Here is a 24,776-nt window from a genome sequence, read left to right as displayed (position 1 = left end):
CTCACGGCAGTTTCTTCTAACCTTATCCCTCAATCAAATCAAAACCTCCTTATAAAAGGCCTGATTGATTGTTTGACCACTCGGTACAAATTCCTGATGAACAATACCCCGAACATCAAGTCTTAGAACTTTTTGATCAAATCACATACCTGGTAATGGCATCATAGGCAACTGGTAGCGGGTGCACAGGGGTGCATGTGCCCCCCCACAGTGGGCTGCTCCAGTGGCAGGGGCAGGGACATGGCCAGATGCTGGCCAGCATGGCCCCCTTAAGCGAAAGTGGCAAGGAGGGGATTTATTCCCCCTCCCTCCCCTCTCCCCACAAGGAACCCCAGCCGGAGTCTGCCTGGCCAGGGGCAAGCAGTGGTGGTAGGGGCTGGCAGACCCTGACTGCAGTTCCCTGGGGGAAAGGGGAGGGAAGAGGAATAAATCCCATCCCTGCCCCCTTTGCCCAAGGGGGCCATGCCAGGCTGTTGTCTAGCCACCCCCCATCCCCACCACTGGAGTAGCAAGTGGGGGGAGCCTGACACGGTCTACTCCACGCTGGCCTGACAGACCCCACCTGGGGTCCCCTGGGAGGGAGAGGGGAGGGAGGAGAGAACAGGGTCTGGCCAGGCTCCCTCCTCATCCCCTCAAAGCCTGGCAAGGGCTGCTTCCCCACTCCCCCCTAGGCACACCCCAGCCGGGGTCCTTGCAGGCTAGGGTGGGGGTTTAAACCCCATCCCCAATCACACTCAGGCCTGCTGGGGCCTGGCCATGGCCCCCCACTGGGCAAGGTCAGCTTCCTTCCAGCCACTGCAGAAGGGAAGGGACAGCTCATTCTAGCACCCCCTGGCTTCTGGCCTGAGCCACTGCAGACATATTGCTGCATTTCTAGAATCAAAAGTGAATGTCTATTCACTTCCTTGCTGGTTCAATCTACACAGACTGGACTAACCTCCAAAGATTGAATCAATTCAGGCTTTTTGAATGTCTGTACTTAGCCTCAGAGAGGAAACGCACCTTCCCCCAGATACAGAAGGTGGCATTCTTGAATTAAGGTGCTGCATCTGCAGGGCACTTGATGTCTTCTCTGGAATGAACTATGGGTCTGCAGTGCATCTGACCTTTGCCACTTGTAACAGTGTAAAGTATTTCAGGCTCTCTGGTTTCTTTGCCACCTCAGTTGCTTTCAGAAACATTTGGAAATGCTGCATTCAGTCCCTCCCATGTTCTACTGGGCTCTCCTCCAAATTTAGGTGGCTTCATTCGCTCCAGCTGTGACAGGAAGGTGAGTTTGTCCATATTTACATATGCAATTGCTTCCATGGGACTTAGAAGTCAAGGACAAATATTCAGGCAATGCTTGATATCTCATAATAATGTGAAATAGAGAAGTCCACAGTCACACGATTATACCATTGGCAGGCTCCAAACCATTGACTGTGTTAGTATTCAGGTCCACCAGCACAGGAAACTCAGGTCCACAGGCTGAAGCAAAGGCCTTCAAGCCAGGAGCTACCATGTTCTAATCCCTCTTGTAGCACCATCACTGACCTTGCACAAAGCCAGTGCACCAAGTCCTGGAAGTCCTGCTAATTTGACAGACCTCTTGAAGTCCCAGGTGCTGCAGTCAGGCAATAATGAGACATTTAAAAACAAACAAATTTCGAGTTCTCTTTGGTGAGAACCACTCTCTTGTCATTATCCACGCTGAAATGTTTGCTGAGAAATGGCTTCTCCTGAACTATTCTTTTCCTTCCTGCTTTGTTTTCAAGACAAACTAGTTGAGCTAAACCAACACAGCCAGACAGAACACACTTGAATAACCAGGCCAATGCACAGCATTCATAAATTGGGGTAAAAAAATGACCCCAGAAGTCTCAAAAATCAGAAATAAAGGGAAATAAATAAAGAGAATTATTACTTTAAACATCCCAGCTTGAAGATCACAATCTTACAATTTTCTGGGACCTGACTCATGAATTTTGAATGCTTGTGTTGACAATACCAGCAGGTCTTTTATACTCCCTACTTCACATGTCCCATCTGTTAAATGGAGAGAACAACAACACTTATCTAATTCAGCAGGATACTGCAGGACTTCATGGCTCTATGGTTGTATAGCACTTCAAAGAGGCAGTACAGAATGTATGTGCTAAAAACATTATTAGCATTGTATCCACATCTGCCACCTCATTGGGATGCAGCATGGTCATTGGAGATGGAGAGGGCAACCCAGGATAAACTGCTCAGGCTTAAAACCTAACTTTAATCATGGAGCAATACGTCTAGATAACGTGCAATTCTGAAAAACTAAATAAGACAAGCTAGGAAGCTAAATCCCAGCTAATAGGGGACTACTGTCCTCTTTCCTGTACTTCCCAACAGCAACATCTTAAAGAATTCAGAGAAGACAAGCTCTAAGTAAAGTCTATTCCATAAAACAAGAGTCTAGACCAGTAGATGGATCCCAGCAACCACCCCCTTGATGAAAAGGTGCATGTGCTGAGGCAGAGCAGAGACAGGGAAAAGAGTCGTGTTAATAAAGTTCACCTGTAAATGGAATTAGAGCATTGTAGAACCACAGACATCAGCCCTGGAAATGATAGCATACACCACATTTTCCTTCTCAGGCCTTTAATGTCAAACAAACAATGATTTGCAACTAGAGAAGGCATGTTGCATAGGCAAAATCAGTGAAAATGGCATGGCTACAAATTGCAGGTGTGATATATTAGACTTATGCCCATCTTACACCACTCTCTGGAAAGCGTTTGGGATTGGGTTTATATTCCTGGTGTATCAGAAAAAAAGTAGACCTGAAAACTGTGACATGTTTTGTCACACAGGGTAGAAACTACTGCTGACAACTCTAAGAGCTTTCCTGAATTTATTATGATCCTCTTCTCCCTCCAAGACCCACACAGCAAACCATAAGGAGCCAGATACTGACCTCTTCAATCCTGATGAATCATACAGTGTTCTACAAATAGTCCCACTGGACTCTATGGGGGAATAAAAGTATCATGCTGCTGTGCTTAAGTAATGTCCTGTCCCAGCGTGATTAATAGGGCACAGGCTCACTGGCTTTTCAGGCAGAGCAATGCCAAATATATTCTGCATAAACACTGCCACAATTACAGTGATGCCTGTGCCTTTCATCAGCTCAGTCTTGCTTCCCCTCTCCAGGAAGGGTCCCCTTTAGTCCTCCGAGAGCTCTTTTCTACTTTTGCTCCTGGCCTTCTTCTGTCCTGGTTCAATCAGGGTTTCTCTAGGGTGACTAGAGAGGAGGCTAAATCCCAGCTAATAGCTTTGGCATTGTCATTATTCACTCTGAAGTGTTTGCTGAGAAATGGCTTACCCTGAACTATTCTTTTTCTTCCTGCCTTGTTTTCAAGACAGGCTGGTTAAGCTAAACCAACAAAGCCATACAGAACGCACTCCAATAACCAGACCAACGCACAACATTCATAAATTATCCAGGCGACTCCTGATCCTTCACAAATATCTATAACGCTCACTAGAAAATTTCCTGGAAGAGACACGGCCTGCAGGGAATACAGAGAGGTGGGGCTTAGCGGCATGTCTGGGAAGAGCTGCCTCACTTGCTCATGGGTTACGACTCACCAGTGCTGTGGAAATGCTATTCCGATGCTGATAAAACACCACACCATCACGTATGCCTTGCGCACACCCCAAGACTGAGGATTAGACACTGTTTGTTGGTGTGTGTGCTTGCTTCTCTTTATTAGACAGAGACAGTCAAACCACACAGTGTTTGCTGTGGTTTCTGTTCAGTTTTCGATCCTGTATCTGGGCAGAACCCCAAATAGGGCTCTGGGGGAAAGCATTCATCTGTTTCTAAGCAGAGTGAATTCATTGCACACACAGCCTGGGATCAGCTTCCAGCTGGGAGGCTAGCTTAACCCATAGGCTCCAAAGCTTTCCACAGTGTGTATATGTGGCATCTGTGCATGCGCACATATGTGTGTATGTATAAATAGGAGCCCTGCAGTGCAGGTGCTGATACAAGCTCTTAAACTGACAAAAAATAAATTAATAAATTCCCATTCCTCAACCATAATCTCTTCCCTCACGGCAAGTGCCCAACCCTTTGTCCCTTGGCTTGCTAAAGCTGTTCATGCTCTTACAGAAATCCCGTAGCCTGATATTTATGTGGTCAAATGTGATCGTCTGAAGCAATAAATAACTTTAGTCTAAGATAGAGGGGCACACGCTCCTTCTGTTTCTACACAGACTAAACACCGGTAATTATTCTCCGCAGTAACCTTTCCCAGGCATCAAGGGCTGGTATTTACAGCCGTTTGCAGTGGCACAGGCGGCAGAAGCTGACAGGCAAAGGCTTTGTCTCTGTGTAGAAAGGGGCTGGTTGGAGCCAACGCATGTGGCTGAGAACTGCTAGACCACTGCATTTCTTCCCAACAGGGGGAGCAGAGCCACCACACCCACAAACTGGCACTGTTGGGTGCCCCATCACAGAAGAGGGCAATCATCTCTCTGCTACCTGCTTCAGTCGTGGGCGTCTGCCAGTGCTTTCATCCCAGTCACATGACACGGTCCCCAAGGGAGTTGCATCATACCCGTATAATGCCATTATTCTCCAAGTTCAGTGCATGTGTTATTAAAGAAGAGAGGGGAAGAGAACAAGCAAAGAGAAGGGGGTGGGAAGGCTTTGATGGGGAGCATTGAGAAGTGTCAGTTAGCTAATTGCTGGCTCTGCTTGTGGCAGGCAGACACATGCTGTCAGGAACCTGAACTCAGCGTACCCATGTGTGCACCTCTCTTCCTCCCAATCGGCAGATGTTTTGACATAAGCTGCACAGATTTATGGTTGTTGCTGTGCGGTGCTGGCGGGAAAATGGGCTTGTCCAAAGCAAGCATTTTCCCGCCTCTCTGGGAGCTACAGTACCTGCTGAAAGTATCATCACCCTCATCGGGAACAGCGCCTGGTGTTTGAATGTATGCTCCAGGGAGAAGCAAGGCCCCCCTGGAGAACAGATCAAATGCCATGTCTCCTTGCATTAGGGGAAAAGGCTGCTCAGTGCCAACTGTGTCAGACAACAGCTCACAGCTGATGTGGCAAAGATAGCTAGCCTGAAGAGCAGCCGTGATCAAGAATGCTGCATCTATCATGTATTATGATCAAATTCTAGTGAAACCCAGTGAAACTTACAGGCGCAGAATGGAATCAGGGAATAGGTCAACTGATGGTCTAGAATGGCTTTGGGCATAGCTGGTCATACATCTGGTGCCAGGCTGAGGACAACAGTTCAGTCCATCTCAGTCCATCTCATCATGCTTATCCATCAAGGAGAGTCCTTCCATTACTTACACACACACACACAACATCCTGCCACTTTCCTTACTTCCATTTCATTATTTAAAAAGGAAAAACAAAAATAAGTGTTGTTGTTTCTATTTCCATTGACAACATTTTGGCTACAGAGAGGACCTGCAGGCAAAGGAGGGGCCAGGAGTGACTGCAGCATTCCCACTTCCTTGGGAGGGTAATGTATCCCCCATGAGATGAGAGCAATTGTACACTGCAATTGTTCTCAAACTAATCTGTGCAGAGTTGGCAGGCCATGCAGTGCTGATACTTCCTCCTTGTTTCCAGCTGCTTTTTGCAGAGCTCTGGGGGCTGTTAAGAGCTTGAATGTCTGGGAAAGTAGCTGGAAAGAAGCAGGAAGAGCAGCCTTGATACCCCCCCTGGCTGCCACATAAAAGGAGGAGGGAAAACAGGAGCCACCATCAGAGACTGGTGGAAGTCTCCAATTGGTCCCTTTGGTCACTGAGAGGAGAGAAGTCAGAAATCACCTGAAGGATGGTCATCTCTGATTGGGAAGGAATGTCCAGAGGAAAAAAAAAAGAGAGAAGCCCAGGCAACAAGTCTTGGAAAAAATGTCCCCATGGTAAGATGGAGATTCAAGGAAGAAAAAACAAACAAAACAAAATCCTTAAATACAAGGAAGTTTCTGAATGTTGTCCTGACATGACCTTACCAGGTAAGTACTTCCTGGGGACCTTATGATGATCAATCAGAGGTGAAGTAGAAAGGCACCTGTAATTGGGGCCAGTTTGTGGTGGTCCTGCTAAAAAAGGACCTGAGTCGGTGCAGCAGGGCTCAATGGGACTCCCCACAGAGCAGGGGTGCTTAACCCCTAGCCCACAGGCCAGGTCTGGCTCTCACCACCTTGTCATCTGAGCTGTGTGTCTCCCTGTCCATGGGAAGACCCATGGCCATAGCCCTGTGTGTTAGATCCAGTGTGCAGGGTAACACAGGTCCTGATCCTGGGGCACTGGGCTGGCCTGAGGCAGTACTGGATCCTGGGACCTGATCCCAGTATACAGAGCCCAACAGAGGCGGCATGGGACTCTGGGGCCCCAATCTCTATGCACAAGACTGGATGGAGGTGGTACAGGGTCCTGGGGCTCCAACTGCAGCATACTGGGCTAGATGAAGGTAGCAAAGGGTCCCATGATCCCGATCCTGGCACACAGGGCCACATGGAAGGGTGTGAGGTCCTGGGGCTCGAATCCTGACTTGTGGAGCTAAGTGAGGGCAGTGTAGTCCTGATCTGGGAGTACAAGTCCAACACTGAGATGTAGGGTCTGATCTACCTCACAGACCAGCCCCATGTCACTCATATGGCCCACAGGGTCAAAAGGTGGAGCACCACTGCCATACAGCATGGACTCTGACAGTGCAGAACTGCCCTTTCTCTCTGGTGACTGAAACCCATTGCCCAAACAAGAGCCTGTAATAGCCTTTGCACGGGGATGTAAATGCATGTCTAAGTTCCAACAGAAACCAGAAACTTCCATATTTTTTATACACACCTGCTCTGTCATCTATTACTACGGTGATTTAAGACATCACCATAACATACACCCTGATTCCACAGTTCAAGATTAAGAGATCAACCAGGAATGGAGCATCTCTGAAATCTCACCAGTGCTTGTGAAGCTGTCAGGAATAAGCACTAGCCCCAGAACTCAACCCAAGTCTGAATCTTAATTAAACGTTTTCTGAGTATAGATGGGCCTGAGCCACAGAGTTGGCTCTCTGCCTGGAGCTTTCACAGAGCACAGGATTATTTAGATTTTGAAGACTGGATTCTTTGGTTTTGAGCTTTGCAAATAGTCTGTGAAGTTGTTTCTGGATAGTGGTAATGATGATGGATGGAGGATGCTGTCTGTTTGGTGGGTTCACAGTTACCAGTGCAGTCCAGTATTCTCTGTTCATGTGGGGGTTCTGCTTTGACAGGAACTGGGGAGTGCAGCCTCATGCAATTCAATATCTAGCCTGATATCTAATATGAAGATGTCTGAGAAATCAAGGCAAATTTTCCATGCTTTTTAGAGCCAAATAAGCAAGTCTTAGGGATGAGACATCCCAATTCCCTGTAGCTGGGTGACCAGCAGTACTTGGAGCCCACAGACCACAGCCTGCAAGTCTCCTGAAAGACTCTTTGCATGTTGCCTGATTGGTAAAGGCTTCATTATCTAGTTGTGTTCATTTGCCCATAGTCCAATTCTAAAGGCTGGCCTCCCCTAGTCCATCATTCCCAATGGATACCTGTCCATTGGGCTCAGGAAGCACTCACAAAGGCAACTCTCCTAAAAGCACTAGGAGACCTGCTTGAAATAGTGGTCACAGAGTTAGGGCCCACTTTCTGAGAGGACAGAACTGGACAAAATCCTAAGTTGGCAGAAGACACAGCAGGTTGAAGTCCCATGGGTCATACAGATGGCCAGCTTTCAGACCAGGAGGAGACAAGAAAGGACAGGGTATTAGGGGCAAGCAAAAGAAGCACTTGCCATACACGGAGAGGAAGTCATGAATGTGAGAATCAAACTGCCAAAGGCAGCGAGAGACACTGCAAATGTAAATGCATTTAAAAAAAGAGCGAAGCCCTGAGAAGAAAACAAGATTACAGAGTGTGAAAGCTAGTGAGGCAGGCAGGGGGATGGAGGTGGGCTGCAGCCCCAAATGTTCCCAGCCCCAGTATTCTGAGGTGAACAATAGGCTCAGAGACAGAGAGGTGTATTTCCTACCCAGATCAAGCAGAGTGTAGGAGGAGCATGTGCATCTGATCTATACATTAGCTCACTCCCTCACATGTGTGCATGTGTGAGAGACAGAGAGAGAATATGCGAGCACAGGAGATAAGCGTGCATGTGCACGTGTGAACAGGAGATGAGAATGACTACGACAATCAGCCCATCTGGCCCTTCACCTCCTATTGCTGGACATTTCATGGGATACAACTGAATAGCAACCTAATGGACAACCCCTGTTTAAATGCTTCAGAGGTAAGGGGAATTACAGCAGAAGTGTTCTGTGGAAGACAATCTCCTTGGCAGCATGTCTAGATATCCATGGGCAGCAGTCACTGGAGACAAGTTTCTACTCCCATTTCTAAACTAAGAAATGTTAATCTTTAATTCCACAACACAGTTCTGCCACTCCTTGCCAGGGCAGAGAATGCCAGACACAAGCCATCTTCTTTAGCAGGAGGAAGACCAAAGTCCCCTGGTGGATCTGCCTATTTTTCTAAACTGTCCCCCGGTTTCCTAGTTGTTTAAATGTCACTCACTGATCCCTTTTGGCTTGCTGAGTTATTCATACCCCCTAAGAAGAGCCCTGTGTGAAGACACTGGTAAAGATGAGGCATGCAGAATTTTGTCTTTTGCTGTCCTACGATCAGATTAGTGACTCTACTCACATAAGTAAACATTCACATGAAGAACTTTTTGGCACATCATCCAAGCCACAAACTGCACGCTGCATCCTGCTCTCCATTCAGTGTAGCTGATCACTCACAGATCTCCCTGTGAGAGATGCCAAGCTACACATCACTGTATGTTCCACACACTGAAGGACATTAAGGGTGTGGCACCACTGAAGACAACAGACATTACACTGGGGATGGATTTGGCCACACATCCCCTCTTGCACAGATTGCCCTCTTCTCATGGTCTCATTTCCATTCCCTGTCCCATCTCAGCCCCACAACACACATGGGTCCCCGTGCCATTTGGGACACTGCCAGGATACAGAACAACAATCCTAGCCCCTTTGCAAACAAAAGTAAAAACCACGACACTCAAGAAACTTCATCCATGAATCCAAAACCAGCCATGTGGCACAAAGACCCTCTGTGCCATCAGCACACAGGCCCCTCATATAGTTTCAAACAAAGCAACATGCAGAAATGCATGTATCATTCCCCTCTGAGGAGACTGCATGTATTACTGAGCTGCAGCCATTTCAGAGCTCAGCAAATCACGTCTACAGTCCTAGGGTGACACCTTAATGTCTGAGAAGTTTTGCATAGGGGTGACTTGGACATCTCTTCCACTTACACTGGGAAAAACAGTGCCCTGGAGCATGCTTATGGTGCACTGGTTGCAAACAGGTGTGTGAGCAATGTGGGGAGGGCTGATCTTTTCCATCTTTTCAGAAGCCAAACCCTTGGCAGGCCTGCGGCACTTAACCTGCTCCATGACGTAACACAAATCCAGCTCAGGGATAAGGGCAAGGTGTCACATGTTCCTCTAAATAATTAGATTTCCCTCCTTTCCAGGGTTCTCAGATGTTCATGAGATAACAGGGCTGAGCCCAGGCTGTAGACATAAAGTAGATACCTGTCCTCCCTCAGCATTTTCTATCCAGCTGTTAAGCAGCAGCTTCATTAGCTCCAATGGAAGATCCTGGAGCAGTGACTTCCCCACACCTGCAAGCTTTGTTGGGAAATGTGCCCCATCTCTGCTTCCTTGCCCCATGGAATGCCAGAGATTCCCCAATGCACCACTGCAGACCTTACTCACATTGTACAGCACTGTGGTCCACCCTTCCATGGTAATGCACTGGAAGACGGTCAACACAGCAAAGAGGATGTTGTCAAACTGAGTGATCCCATCATTGGGACCAATCCACTCCTTACATTCATAACCCGGGGGGCACCCTTGCACTCCACAGGGATGAGGAGGGTCCAGCTCTTCTAGTTCACCTGCAATCATAGAGATAAAGGAGGCACTGAGGTGAGGTAGACAGGCACAAGCTCCAATATCCAAAGGAAGGTTAGAGGGGATTTGCCTCCTGCTGTAGTAATGCTCTCCTGTCCAAGGGTTACTTAGGTTCTCTGGAATTTGCATGACCTGCAGCGCCCTGATGTTCCAGCCCAACCAGGGTTTATTGCTTTCTCTCACTGACCCCAGTGCTCTGTCAATGCATTTCATTCTCAGCCTGAAGCCTTCCCAGTGAATGATTCCCCAGAGTGCAAATGACACACTCAATACGCCTCATTCTTGACCTGCAACAAAGCCCAATTTCCTGGGTTTGGCTCCTCCTGAGCAGGGATGGCCAGTTATGTTGAAGCACATCCACCTCTCATTCAACTTCCCTTTCTGCCTGACTCTCCTTGGACTGGAAGCTTCTCAGGGCAAAGACAGCTCCTTTCCTGCCTGTCTGGAAACTATCCAGCACATGGCGGGCGCCTTCATTAACAGACAATAATTTTCTAAAAAGGTGGCGGCATTTCTTCTCTGTATTGAAATGTTGCCAGCTCTGGCTACTTAGATGCAAGACTTGTGATATATGGGGTGTTCCTCTGAGGACAATGAGGATCTCATCTTTTGTTTGTTAACAGAGCAGGCTGCTGGTCCTTCTGGTTCTCAAGAGTGCATCCAAAAGACTCAAAAGGAAATGCAAAGGCAGACCTCATTTTCATTAGTATTTTAAGTCTCATAACCTTAAACTGATTTTTGCAGGCTAACTCCTGATTTATGGTTGGCTCTACTGAGCCTGAGAAACAGGAACCCTCCTCTTTTAAAATGAGATCAACTTCTATTAGATGCCAGAAGATAACTACCCCGGTTTCTGGCATCTACCTTTTTCGTTCTTTGATTGATTGACTGATTTACTGATAAAGAATGCTCAGACTGTCAGCTACTGGGGCTTGGAGAGCATGAATGTCTGTAAAAGTCTTTGGGCCCCTTAAAAGCTAGAAGTCTACAAAATGTAGCTCCCCAGGAAGAACAAAAGATCCAGAGGTTTTATGACCTAGGAACAATCATCTGGGGTCTATACAAGGGATGCTCAGAGCTCAGTAGGTAGAAAGCATAGGACTAAGTACAAAAGAGTAATTTGAATGGCATTGCTCTTATCTGAGTTTCATTCTGCTAAATAATGCCAGCCCAGAGAAACAGAACTAGAAGTGACTTATTAGAGTTTGTATCTACTCCCCTGCCTGCTAAATCCATTCACTGTCTAAGAGGGAGGTTATCCCTGGTTGAAATTTCTAATAAATCAATCCATCTCTTCATCTCCATAAGAAAGCTGGTCAGAAAATAGGAAATGATTCCATGAAAATGCATCCCCATTTTCCCAGTGTTCCTGGCACCCTCCCCAATTGACAACAAGGTCCATGAAGAGAATGACAGAGTATAACATTCAATAGAGAAGGAAAGCCAATTGATGAACCCTAAGCTCCAGATGTGTTGCACCTCTGTCTAGGATATAACAGAGATGACAAGTAGTAAGCTGTAAGACAGGTGGCCTTAGGTTTCAGCCAGTACTGCTGTGAAGTGGCATTTATCTATACTGTGTCCTTCAGGAGCAGTGGTTCAGGATTTTCTCAGTTGTTGGCTTTATGAAACGACAGCTGTGTTGGCATCTACAGTGTCAGTGTTAACACACAAACATCAACCCACTGCACTGCTTATGTCATGTATGACAACCTGAACCAGAAAGGCTGGGGTTTCCAAAGTGGGCTCATCATATTCACCTAGCTCCATATAAAGACAAACAGGCCCTTTTATCCTCAACTCATCCTGCTGTACCTTACTTGCATGATATAAAGAACAGCATAAAAAAGGAGAAAGAAGACTACTTCCCTACCTGAATTATTTGCGTAGCAAGCCCGGTGCAGCTTCCCACTGTAGAACTCCAGGCCAATGATGGCAAACATCAGAATAGCAAAAAAGAGCAGCAGGCCTATCTGGAGAAGAGGCACCATGGCCTTCATGATGGACTTCAACACGATCTGTAAACCTAAATGAGAGGAGAGAGAACACAGCTCAGGGACAGTCCCCATCACCAGGCCTAACAAATGACTATAATCCTTCTTCTTTCCTCAAGAGGGTCTCTTAGCAAGAACAGGATGAACCTTAGAGATGACAAAGGATCAACAGCCACCCAAACACATGAAGACACAGGCCAAAGCACACAGTGAAGGAGTCCTTGCCAAAAAGTCTGAAATTTGAACAAAGCTTTCTCTCAGCCATCATTCTCTAACTGCAGAGATCCACCATTGGGGCAGAGAGGAAAGCTATACCCTTAGGGAAGCAGCATGGTCCATGGAAAGTGCACCAGATGTACGAGATCTCGGTTCTGTGTCTGGCTTCACTGCCAACTTGTTCATCACCATGGGCAAGTCATCTCACTGGGTTTTGTCTTTGGCTTCCCCTCACCCTTTGACTGTGTAGTCTATTCATACTGAAAACTCCTCAGGACAGGCAGTCTCTTACTGTGTCATGCAGAACATTGTACCATGGGGCCCTGATCTGACCTAGGGGCTTGAAAAGCTACCATGATAAAATAACAGCACCCTCTCCTCTGTGCTTTAGGACTGTGTGGAAATTGCAAGGTAAGCAGGTGGGGCCACATTTTGAAGGCTCAGAGGAGCAGATGCAAAATTGCTCTATATCCACTTCACAAGCAATAACATATGCTTACACACCCATGAACATTTTATGCACAAAAAATCAAGGCAGTGCATATATTGCTCCCTGCTTCCATGCAAAATTACTTAGTTTGTGCATCGAAAGGCAGGACTGTGTGCACACTCAGGAGTTAGGTGCACAATCTATGTAATACATTTCTTGCCTGATAACTTTCATGGCTTTTGCTCTCCAAACATGCTGTGCAGACACTTACTTTGGATAATGATGTGGGAAAAGCTACTGGGAGCACAAGCAGTGTTTCTAAGTAACTTGGCAGAGGAGGAGAGTTTTTAAGAATTTTCCCCATCTGAACTTCATGGTCCAAGAGAGCCACTGATAGGTGGGGCACTGACAGGTGGGCACAGTAATACAGTGTATGCTTTCTTTATACAACTCAGCCTCAGCACTTTACTCCTGACCTAATCTTTCAATTAGGGCATTTCCAGAGCTGGGATTAAGCCACACTGTGACTGCTTGCTTGCTGCCTAATTATTTTTTAAAGAGTGGATTTACTACTGGCATGAAATGTCAGGCAGAGATAGGACACATAGGGAACATGAAGGGCCAGTTCTTTTATCTATTCTTTCTTTGCAAAGAGGCCCTCACCCGGCTATTCTGAGAGCATCACCTAGGCCAGTAAGATAGGGAGTTCAGTCTCAATCCAGAGGACGACTTCTGTAACATGGACACTGTGCACTACAAACCCGACAGCAGCCACAGGCTCCTCTCCCAGAGACCATGAAGCAGTGGTCAGACAGTAAATGATTTGGGAGTCACACCCTGGAGACAGAAGGCTCCATATGCTATGACCAAGTCCTGGTGACCACTAAGCCAAAGGACATGATGTCCTCTTGGGATACCCTGCTGGTGAACAAATTCCTCCCCTCTGGTCTCTCTCCAGAATGGAAAGCCTTGTGCACTCCTTCACCCACAGTCCCGGCATGACCCAGTCTACCAATTTACTGGTGCATGCAAAACGCTGTATACTGGGTGTCCGGAAGAAGAAGGGATTAAGAGTAGCAAGTAGACTGACTTCTTTATATATCCCCATCATGTAGATGAAAGTGAAAATGAAATCTCCCCAGAAGAAACCTCAGGCCTGGAAGGATCCAACCACCCATTGTCTTCTGCATGGCAGCTGAACAGGAATCTCTGGGTTCAGTCAATTCTTTAGGTTCCCAGCCTTGATCCACTAGAGAGTAATTGGGCCTTCCACTGGCTGTGAAGGAGGAAAAACTACCAACAGCCTGCAAAATCTTTTCATCCAAGAGTTTGTCATGCTTCCTCCTGGGTTACCAAAGGGGCCTGTGAGAACAGGGAAAAGGGAGAGCTGAGCTCCTTCTTCCTGGAAAACACTAAATTCTGGTCTCCTTGGCTAGGGACAGAAGTTACACATAAACAGGTTTAAGTCATCAGAAACTGGTTTAAACCTGTAACAGAACAGAAGCTCGGTGCACATAAACCAGTTTCAAAATGGCAGAAACTGGTTTAACATAAACTTGGTTGAATGTAGTATCAGACTTAACTGATTTGAGTCAAACTGTTTTATGAAATTTCTGACCCAGAGCCCTTCCTGGTTCAAGTTAAATCAGAGTCCCCCAGCATCCCAGCATGCTTTCCAGCCCTGGGCTGGGCTGTGCTGTCTCTTCCAGCAGAGAAGGGCTTGGCTGGGGGGAAAGGAGGAGGCAGGACTGCCTTCCCAGGATAACCCCAGCTGGGGTCTGGGGCCAGGGAGGGGTTTAAACACCCCTTCCCCCAAGTACAGAGCTTCACTGCTGCTAAAACTTACTGCTGGCTGTGACTGTGAACTACAAATCCCAGAGACCTCAAGAACAGCAGAAGAGGAAGCGAACGCACAGCCCATACTGGCTACATGCCAGAGAGCCGTGCTCTAGCACCTCCCAGCTTCTGGCCTGAGCCACTGCAGGCATGTGGCTCCATTGCCTCAATCAAAAGTAAATGTGTGTCCAGTTGTTTCTCAGTTTAATCTCTGCATCTTAGACTACCTGCAAATACTAAAGCAATTCAGCTTCCGGCTTTTAGACTATCTGTACTTAGCCCTTGAAGTCAGTGGATTTTCACCAGTGACTGCAGTGTGACTATGACTTCACTCTCTCCATCCCGAGTGATCATATAAGGGTTTTTCCAAGCCTGAAAGGCACAAAGAATGAACATAAATAGCCTGGTAAGGCACCAGGAGATGAGACTTACTGGGAATGCCTGAGACGAGCTTCAGAGGTCTGAGCACACGCACTGCCCGCAGTGTCCTCAGATCCACGTGTGTGTTGAAGTGGGTTCCAGCTGTGGCAAGGATGCTGCAGCCAAATCATAAGAAAGCAGAGTCACTATTTATAGAGCCTTGGCAGTGCAAACATTACTTGAAGAGGGAAGCAGAATGGCTTGGCCATCACCGTCGAGGCACCTCACAGCCTGAATTGGTGCACCTTGCCCTCCAGTGAGTCAGCTCTGTGTGTTCAGTCTAAACATAGCAGTGTTTGCTGAGCAATAAAGATAATAATTAAAATCAACACACTGGGGCCAGGATCTGCATTCCCAGCCTGAGCTCAGTGAGATCCACCCAGCACTGCACTGAGGCACTGAGTTGAAGGCTCAGCCTTTGGCCTGGATCCTCAGGATTGGCCCTTTGACATAAGGGCAAGTCAAGAGGTGTAGGTACTACACCAATTGTACAACTTTCTGATCACAGAGCTGCTGAGCATCAGTTCAGACCCAACACACACTTTAGAGCAGCTTCAAGGCTGCACTAGGTTTTGCCCGGTGGTAACATCCATCCCTCACTTTGGCACTGGTAGACCAGCCTTTAATGGTTGCATAAGCCAGAATCAGGCATCCTGTCAACCCCCTCATCAGCATAGGGTATACAGCACACCACAGTGCCATGCAGAGGAGCTGAGCTAATTCTGAGTGAGAAGCAGTGTACTTTAGCCCAAGCAAAGCAGTATGCTAAGGCACTCTGAATTAGCTAGATCCAGTATCTCTATATGGCACTGCACTGTGCCATGTAGACATGCCCTCAGCATGTGGTGGAATACACCCAGCAGTAGCAAGTAAGCCTGAATCAACTAAGCTTTACAGTTTACATTGCCATTTACATCTGCGTGGCTTTGACTGCAAAGGGCTCCCAATTAAGGAAGGAAGTGTTTTATACCCTGTTGTCTCTGGTGTAAGCCACTCTGGTGCCAGGCAAGGGGAGAGGCGGATTCCAACATCCATGCAAAGTAGCATGAACCATTAGCAGCTCCCTGTAATTATATCCTGAGTTTTTAAAACTGTTGATATGGTGCTCTTCAGAACTGTTACTTTTCTTATGGGATCAATTTAATCTCCCTCCAGGGCACTATCAATCTGGAGCAGAGACAGCACTCAGAAGATCAGCGTCTTTCCCCAGGTAGTTACTGACACAACTCAGGATTAATACTCTTCAAGCTAAAGTTAACATGTGCCTTGAACCTGTCAGTGTCACAGCACAGCTGGACAATGGTGGAGTCCAGCCCTGGGGACTGAACAGTAAGCAGCAACCATGATGGGAAGAGAAACAACCAATGGGGTATACTTCTGTAAGGAGGCCACATATTCCTGTGTCCTGAGGAGTGTTAAATAGAGTGCATGTGCTCAGGCCGTCTCCAGGAAGGGTGCAGATAGGGCTGCCTTGCTGGAATGTAGATGCTACATGTCACAGCAGGAAACTGAGCATCAGATAGTGATTAATCTTGTACAGAAAGGCCAGATTAGGAGTCAGGGAGTGAGGGCCTTCCCTTGCGCAGCCCACATAAGCATCATACACAATACCAGAACTGCTCAGGCCTTGCTGTTTTCAGGGTGTGAGCTACCTACTGGCAGAGGGCAGGGACAGCTGGAGGTGTATACAGGCTGCCTGCTCCACCAAGAGCAGCTCTCTCCCCACAGCTGTGCCCGTACCCCATGATCTGGCCCTGCAAATGGAAGGATTTGCTTTAATCAAGGAGCGTGTTATGGGAGCTTCCAGGCTGCAACCTAGTGCACACTAACACAGAACCCCATGTCCCACCATGTCCAAGTGACGGGAACCTTACTGTGAGCATACAACCTAAAGGAGCTGAAGTGATCTTACTCTCTTCAAACAAGCCAGAATTGCCAACTCACAAACATACCATAACTGTCAGAACAGGTAGTGTTCTTCTTAAAGCCCCGCTCTTGGACTCATGTGACAAACTCCTCCATGACCGTTTCAGGCTGGACATAAGGAAGAACTTCTTTACAGTCCGAGCCCCCAAGGTTTGGAATAGACTGCCGCCGGAGGTGGTTCAAGCACCTACTTTGAACACCTTCAAGAGAAATTTGGATGTTTATCTTGCTGGGATCCTATGATCCCTGCTGACTTCCTGCCCCTGGGGCAGGGGCTGGACTCGATGACCTTCCAAGGTCACTTCCAGCCCTAATACCTATGAAATATGAAATCTATGATTACATCCAAACTCCAGGCTTCATTCAGTAAGGATGTAAATGTTGAGCCTTTGGGCCCATAGAGAAGAGCTCAGAAACTAGAAGGCAAATGGGAATTCCCAACGAGTCATTTATAAAATGTCACTATTGTTACGCTAATCTCATGATTTTTGGCTGGGGGCCTGACTTTCAGTTCCTGAATGCTTGGCATTGATGATACGGCAAGGCGCACACTGAATTGTCCTACCGCAGGCTTACAGAGGAGACTAGTAATCCCCAACTTTTCAACCCGAGCTCATAAGCAGGACTTCTGCCTTCCAATATCTTTCCTCACCAGCACAGCGGGACGGGTGCATAGATCCAAAGTAATAAGTGATAAGGAGGACAGAGAATAAGAAGGAACCTAGACTTGAATTAGTGAAAGGATCACAGTGTGGTCACCAGGTTATTGCTGCCTAGGAAAAGGACCCAGGCCAGAGAGGGAAGCGTCCATCATGCTGCCATTTCCACCCCTACCCAACCTGTGCTTTTTTACTGCTCAGTCTTGAGAGCAACAGACCAGATTCACAACAGTCTTATGATGATGTTTGCTCACCCAACACAGAGCATCAGGCCTTGTGTTTCATCATATGCCCATGAAGGGGTGGATCTGGGAGGTTCAGTGGTGCTGTCACACCTCCTCCCCACCCCCCCTTCCACACTAGGTCACAGGCTGACAGCTTCAGTTCCCTGGGGACCCAGACTCCTGAGTCACCTACAGAGTCCAAGGAGGGCTGGAGTGTGGTGCCGCTTGGGACACCCAAGGGAACCAGGTGAGGAAGGGGGCACTCATTCACTTACACTGCTATCTCAGGCTGACTGAAGACAGGGGAAGCTCCACAAGCACTCATGGCTCACTCAAGCTTGGGGCTGCCAGAAGTGGCTGTGCAGGATGCTGGACTCCACAGCAGCAGGCAGGTTTCTACTCTTTCCTCCTCCACAATGTTTCCTCTGTTGTCCTGGGAAGCAGGTAGAGGCTGGGCCCCATCCAGCACTTGTTTCTGCCCAGCAGGCAACACCCCATATGACTGATCAGGGGCAGGTGCTGGAAAGAGGGACCTGTCCACAGCCACTGCTGTCCCTGGCCCAGCCCAGCACCCTATGCTCCTGCTCATAGAAGCTCCCAGCCACAATGGGGCAGGAGTGACTCTGGGGCCTAGGTTCCTAAATCTGTCCATGTCCCCATATGTACAGTCTTCCACTCACTCTTTTGGCTGCCTGCCTAGGATGTTACCCCACACCCACTGCTGTGCTGGAGAAGCACGTGCTATCTTGTGTGCCCTACTGTGCATCACATGAGGACCTGAAAAAACCAAGCCTCAGGGTCATGCCCTCAGCTGATGTGAACTGCCAGAGCTCCCTGGAAGTTGGTTCAACCAGGCAGATCTTCACCAGCTCATGGTCTGGCCTCGGTGTTCTCTGAGCTTCAGAGAGAGTTCACAAGGGGCATTACTAACTCTGCATCCAGCGTATTCTGGAAAAAGCAGGGAGGGGAAGGGAAACAGTATCTGAGTATGGGGGGGGGCACAGAGGAAGTTGAAGGGGGAGAAAGAGAAGACAGGGAGAAGAGTGGGACAGAGGGAGGGAGCAACCTCAGGGCTGTTTGCAGCAATCCAAAAACCTAGGGAAATTGGGTCATTGTTCCACTAATTCATCTAATTACAGGCCAGAACAGCTCTCTGCTATGTCTCCTGTGTGCTGAGCAATTAGCGCTCCTTCTACTCTTGCTCCCTGATGTACAGTGGATACAAACCTGCCCCCTTCAGAAAGAGGAGTTTTGTTTCCTAGACAGACAGGAGGAACTATTTAACATCAAATCAGGTTGTTACAACTGAGTTCTTTTCCCCCTTCTGCTTATGATGATGGATTTGAAAATGGTAAATTGGGAAGCACTGAGAAATAAACACCTGTTGTCTAGCGAACCTGGAAGCTGCTTTGGGCCACGGTTCTTGCCTGACAGTATCATGCCACTGCATTTAATAATAAAAATGTCTGTTAAGGTAATGCCTAAGACCCTACCACAAAGCAAGCCCTGTTGGTTTGGGTGCTGGACAAACACAAGTGTGGCCGACTGACCCTGCCCCTAGGAACAAAACGAGTACAGGGTGGTATTCAGGGTGTGAACAATGGGGACAGGGGAGAACACCGTGCTTGTTCCATATTAGCTTTGGGGAGGAGGGTTACATGGAAGGGGGCAAAATAAAAAGGAAAAGAAATTGAAGTGAGAGGACTATCAAAGGGAAGGGGAGAAGGATACAAGGCAGGGGAGAAGAGGGTTAATAGGTGTGGAGTAGAGCTCAAGTGAAGGGTTGGAGCCAACAGTCCCTCAGTACAAGGTTGTCAAAGTCCAGTTCCCCCTGTAGAAAGCCCCATGAGCTGCTTCTGCACTTGTTCCTACTGGTTGGAGTCTCTGGCTGGTTCCTTTTTGTAATTTTCTCTCATGACCACATGGACCCTGGGGTTTTAGTGCCCCCCAACATGGCAGAGCATTTCCTCTGAACCATTCTGGAGGTGTCCAGGAAGGTGTCCCAGCTTGGCCCCTATAATGCCTTTTCTCCTCTCCCAACCCCAAAAGCAACAATCCCAGCTTCAACTGCTTCCATGATTGCTCTTGTCATGCATGGATGGCATGCACCCTCTTACCCACAGGAACCCATTATCGGGCATGTCCAGTAAAATGCACTGGTTCCTGAAGCATATGCACTAGAACAACCAGAATCCCACTCGTCTGCTCAGCAGTCTGACTGGCTGCACTTGGCCTCTGACAAGAAAGCACAGCTGTCTCCCTTGCCTGTGGGTAGGCACTTCTGTGGTTCCTTCAGCTAATCTTCCTCCTGTCCAAAAATGCCTCAGGGAAGGAGTGCAGCAGAAGCAAGAAAACAGGAAGCCAGGAAAAGGGAAATATATAGGGGCTGTAGGGAGCAGACATGAGTTGTGGGGTTCAAGGGAAGAAAAAGAAAAAAAGAGTCAGGGCAAGAGAAATGCAAGGAGAGTAGATGGGATAATAAAAAAGGAGGCCTTGGCATCAGGACTCTAGGGCAAGGGAGGAGACACCGAATGCCAACAGAGGGCCAATGCAGGCAGGGATCTGCAAGCAGAACTTGCCACAGGCTGTGAATGCAGAGGGGCCAAAAGAGGAAGGGAGGAGAGAACAGAAAAGTCAATGGAAAGGAGGAAAGGAAGATCAAGGTGGGAGCAGAAGAGAGATAGAACAGGATGAGAGCACAAAAGTATGTGTGTGTAAAAGAAGGACTTTCCAAGAAACTTCTCCACTCCGCTTCAGACACCTCACTGAGAAAACCTCTTACCCTGAACACTTCCTCCAGCCATTTCCAGACTAATCCTACTGATGTCCCCTCACCATGCAGCCCCAAGCCAGGCCCCTACAGTTTTCCCCTTAGCTTGTTATCAGGACTCTCAACAAGCCTTCAGCCAATGTTACCCCTTAAGCCAATGTTAATCTGCTCCAACACCACCCAGCCCCCAGAGTGGCTTTTCCCCATAGGACAGAGGAATCAAGATGAGGTAGGAGATTGGATGCAGCAATGTGGCCAGCTACAATACTTGGGCAGTCATGGCATCTGTTTTAGACGCACCTAATGTCAGCCATTCTTTTGAGGTCCAATGAACTGCGTGGCTAAGAGATCCCCAATGTAACAATTTTCAGAAAAGCACTCTCTTTCTATAAAAGATCCTTATCTTTGGGGTCTACTCCTCATACACACACTCTTCTCCCTTCATCCAAAGCAGCTCAGATTTGCTGGCCTTCTCATTGTGCTGGAGGTAAAGGGAACTGTTTTTCCTGTATGCTACTCTACTTCCAGCTCCCAGTTCAACACCAGCACTTTATTTTAAGCATGTGAGTAGTCCCATTGACTTCAATTAGGCATATATATGAGTACCTTGCTGATGGGGGTCTTAATTAAGTTAAAAGTGCCTAGGATTGAAGCCTAAGACAGTTGCTTTGTTAAATTGGCTGTTAAAACAAAAATCAATAAGTATTATAAATTGCCATTACATAGTAATGTCTAGGAGGGAGCAGGGATGAGAAGCTTAGATTTCTCCTATTTCACTGCTGAGAACTAAAGCCGAGGTTCTGCAGCAACCTGAACCCATTTCTCTCCAAAAGGGATAACTAGATTCCAGTCCAGCCCCACAGTGTTTGGTACAAGGCTGTTCTTCATGCCTGGGGCAGGCAGAGATCCCCAGGAGTCTCTTTTTTGTTTCCATGTATGTGCGTGTGCTTGGGTGTCCAAACAAGCCTCAAAAGCTGAAGCAAAGCCCAATCTGTAACCACCAAGTTTTGACTCAGTGTCAGGCCAAAGCTATTCAAAACTGCCTGTGGGCTGACAGGGACTCAGCCTCAGTTATTCATACTTTCCCCACGGCTTGGCTGGGCTACAGCATTGCCTATATCTAAGCACAAAGACTTCAGCACTAAGGAAACTCCAGCACTGCAGAACACCATGGCGCAGCTCCTCAACCTTGTCTACTACCAGTTCATTAAACCCACCCTCCGCACCCTGTCCTGGCTTCCTATGGAATATCATATTCAATTTGAGATCTCAATCCTTATCTTCACAGTGCTCTGCAGCCTGACTCTAGGATTTCTAAAATATGAATGAAGCTCTGAGGTGAAGGCCATGGTCAGCAGCTTCGCTCCTGAGGCAGAATGGCGCTCTCCACAATGAGGGGGAAGCTGGTCTGTGCAGGGGGTGGAGCTTTCTCAGGGGGTGGCTCCCAACCAGGCAGCATGCTCACCTAGGAGCTAAGGACCAGGGTAAACCTTATTGCTTTCCACTCTAGAAACAAAGCACATTTCCTCACCCTTGCCTGCTCTAACAGATACTAGGCAACATGTGCACATACATTTATAATTTTTAAAAGTCCAAAATAAGACACCATGCTGCTCACTTTTCTCTCTTACCCCCCTCCCCCCACCACCTCTCTGCCCCTTCCCAAGGGAAAGGAAGAGGAAACACACACATGAGAGAAGTTAGGTAGGTTGCTAAATGCACTACTAGAGGGATGGCTAGATACTCCAGTGATGGGTGTGGGGTATGAATCCATATAAAGCAGAACACAAGCAGAAGGAAATGTTTCTAATGCAAAGTCATAAAATAACCCAGATTTATGTGAAGGGCTTGCAAACCTTTTAATAAGCCTTCAGGCAAGTTTCATGTGATTCCAGCGCAAATACTTCATACCGCTCTAAATTAGCTGCTAAGAATGGGAGTCCTCTGTGGCAATGTGAGATGCTCACTGTCCCCACTCAGGGATGTGGAGCACATGGACAGTTTCAGCCTTCAAAATGAGTGAAGCAGCCCACTCCCCACCCCCCCGAGCCCGAGCCCAAGCCCGAGCCCGAGCCCATCTCTGACGGGCAGAGCAGCTAACAGTTCTGCAACCCACTAGCCATTGAAAAGACTGATCATACTACCAGGAACTTTCTGTTAGGGTCCATCAGAAAGATAAGCCTGCCTTACGTACACAAAACTAGCTGCCCGGCACCCAGTGGAGTGTGCAAGTGCATGGGCACACCCTTTGGTATTCATGACAGGTAGCACCGTAGACATTATTGGAAACCTCAAGTAAATAGCTAGCCAGCTGCAAGGGCATAGGCTTCCTATTTAGCATGTATGTGCAGACTTGTCGCCAGGGTTATCAGCCACGGGACTAACCCAAGCACCTGATTCCCACCATCCTTGAGCGCTTAACAATTTCATTCCAGATCTGATATATCCCTTAAGACCATCTCTAATTAATATGAGCATAATCAAACAGTAATGCCACTTTGCATTTAAGGACAATATATTTTTGACCCAAATTGTATCACGCATTCATTAACCCTTTTAAGACTACATGCAATTAGAACCTTATTATATGGTCTGGCCCATTTCTGATTTATTGAAAAAAAAAATCCTCTGTACAACATGTTGTTCTATTTCACCTGAAAATCACATTACTGAAGAACAGACCTGAATCTGAAATCATACATAAAAGATCCTCTTTGGGGTTGTTTTTATTTTATTTTCTCAGAGCTGAATGTTTTTCAAGGAAATTTCAAAAGGTTCAACCGAGTGTAACAAATCAACCACAAGGAAATAAGGAACAAATCTGAGTATCAAAACACATGGAAACTGCTTTAAGGCAACAGCAAAAACAAGCTAGACTAAACTGTGTAAGGAACAACTCAACCCTTGTATTCCAGGGATGGAAGGAACAGCCCCTCCCTTCTAGTGTCCCCTAGCCATGTTGTCATGTAACTTCTCATTATGGGATTTCTCACGTCTTCCCCCAAAACCCCAGTTACACAGAGGATTCTGAACTTGGTGGACCACTGCTCTGATCCAGCCTGACAATTCCTGCATCCCTAGAACAATCTATTTCCTTTCCAACAGTTATAACAAACACACCTCTTCCAACGCCGATGCACTAATAATTATTTCTTATTTTTAGGCAGAGACCCAAACTAAAATTATATCTCACAGTCCATGTTATCTGAAAAGGCTGCCAGATTGATCTATAAAAATCCCAGTGATCTCATGCTTTTCATCATAGGTATTGAAAAAAAGGAGAGCGAAGGCGTTTTTATAGGTCATACAGGCAAAGGGTTAGTTTTAACTCCTTCAGAAGGAAAGAAAAAATAAAGATTCCAAGTGAAGGGAAGAACAGAGAGAATCTATTGCAGTAATGCAAATGAGAGCAGAGGTACGAAGAGAATATATGCTAATAAGCAAAGTGTAATTGAACAGAAAGCAATCACTGGCAGAAAAAGCATGCCTGAGAAAAACTGATGTTTTCAGTTTGTAACTGGGATAATTATTTATTTTGTTTATTTATAGTTTTTCAATTTCATTAGCAAGCTCCCCTCTGTAAACAGCCCTTGTACATTCTCCGGGTCTCCTTCAGACTTTGCTTACACTAAAGGCTGAAAGAGACCCACTGAGCCAGGCTCCCAGATACTGTAAACTGAGACTGGTCTGCAGAAGTCAATGGAGCTGCAACTGGTGCACTCCATCGGAAGAGCTGGCTCAGTGATTTCAGTGGTGATGCTCTTGATTTATTTCAGGGTGAGTGAAAAAAGAAAAGAATCAGGGCAGTTCCACTTAAGAGCAAAACTTATAAAAAGGCTCATTGAATCAATATTTGCAACAAATCTCTCAGCCCACCATTAAGTTCACCCTTTCTGTATGATAATACTCCATTCTAACCACCAGCTTGGGGAAAGCAATGTCTGGCACTGTTCTCTAAGGATCCACAAACACAAAATCTACTGAAAGAAGGAACTTGACCAGAGGCCCAAAATTCATTGCACTCATACCAATTTTGAATTGGTGTAACTGCAGGACATTAGTGTATTCCCTCCCAACCTCACTGATGCCAGTGAAGTCAGAAACAGGCTGTAGGCAAACAACTCCATGCACAACATAATCCATGGGCCTCATTTTCCCTCGCCAAGCACTTTGTATTTGCAGACTGAGTGTGACATTTGTATATGCAGACTGAGTGGAACATTCTCGCCCAGGTAATATTTTACCCCTGATTTGCTTTCATTTTGC

General features: G+C 47.1%; 1 protein-coding gene across 1 annotated transcript in view; it reads right to left on the bottom strand.

The window, feature by feature from the left end:
- Positions 1-24,776, bottom strand: part of CACNA1E (calcium voltage-gated channel subunit alpha1 E) — a 353,537-nt gene that overhangs the window by 162,016 nt on the left and 166,745 nt on the right. Inside the window, exons 6-8 of the mRNA XM_090047888.1 lie at positions 14,944-15,047; positions 11,909-12,061; positions 9,838-10,019 (exon numbers count right to left, since the gene is read on the bottom strand). Coding sequence (XP_089904014.1) covers positions 9,838-10,019; positions 11,909-12,061; positions 14,944-15,047 — 439 coding nt within the window. The remainder of the gene's footprint in view (positions 1-9,837; positions 10,020-11,908; positions 12,062-14,943; positions 15,048-24,776) is intronic.

The sequence above is a fragment of the Crocodylus siamensis genome, chromosome 5, assembly GCF_052110815.1.
Source record: "Crocodylus siamensis isolate JL-2025a chromosome 5, ASM5211081v1, whole genome shotgun sequence".
Lineage (NCBI taxonomy): Eukaryota > Metazoa > Chordata > Crocodylia > Crocodylidae > Crocodylus > Crocodylus siamensis.
This window is presented reverse-complemented; position numbering and strand designations above follow the sequence as displayed.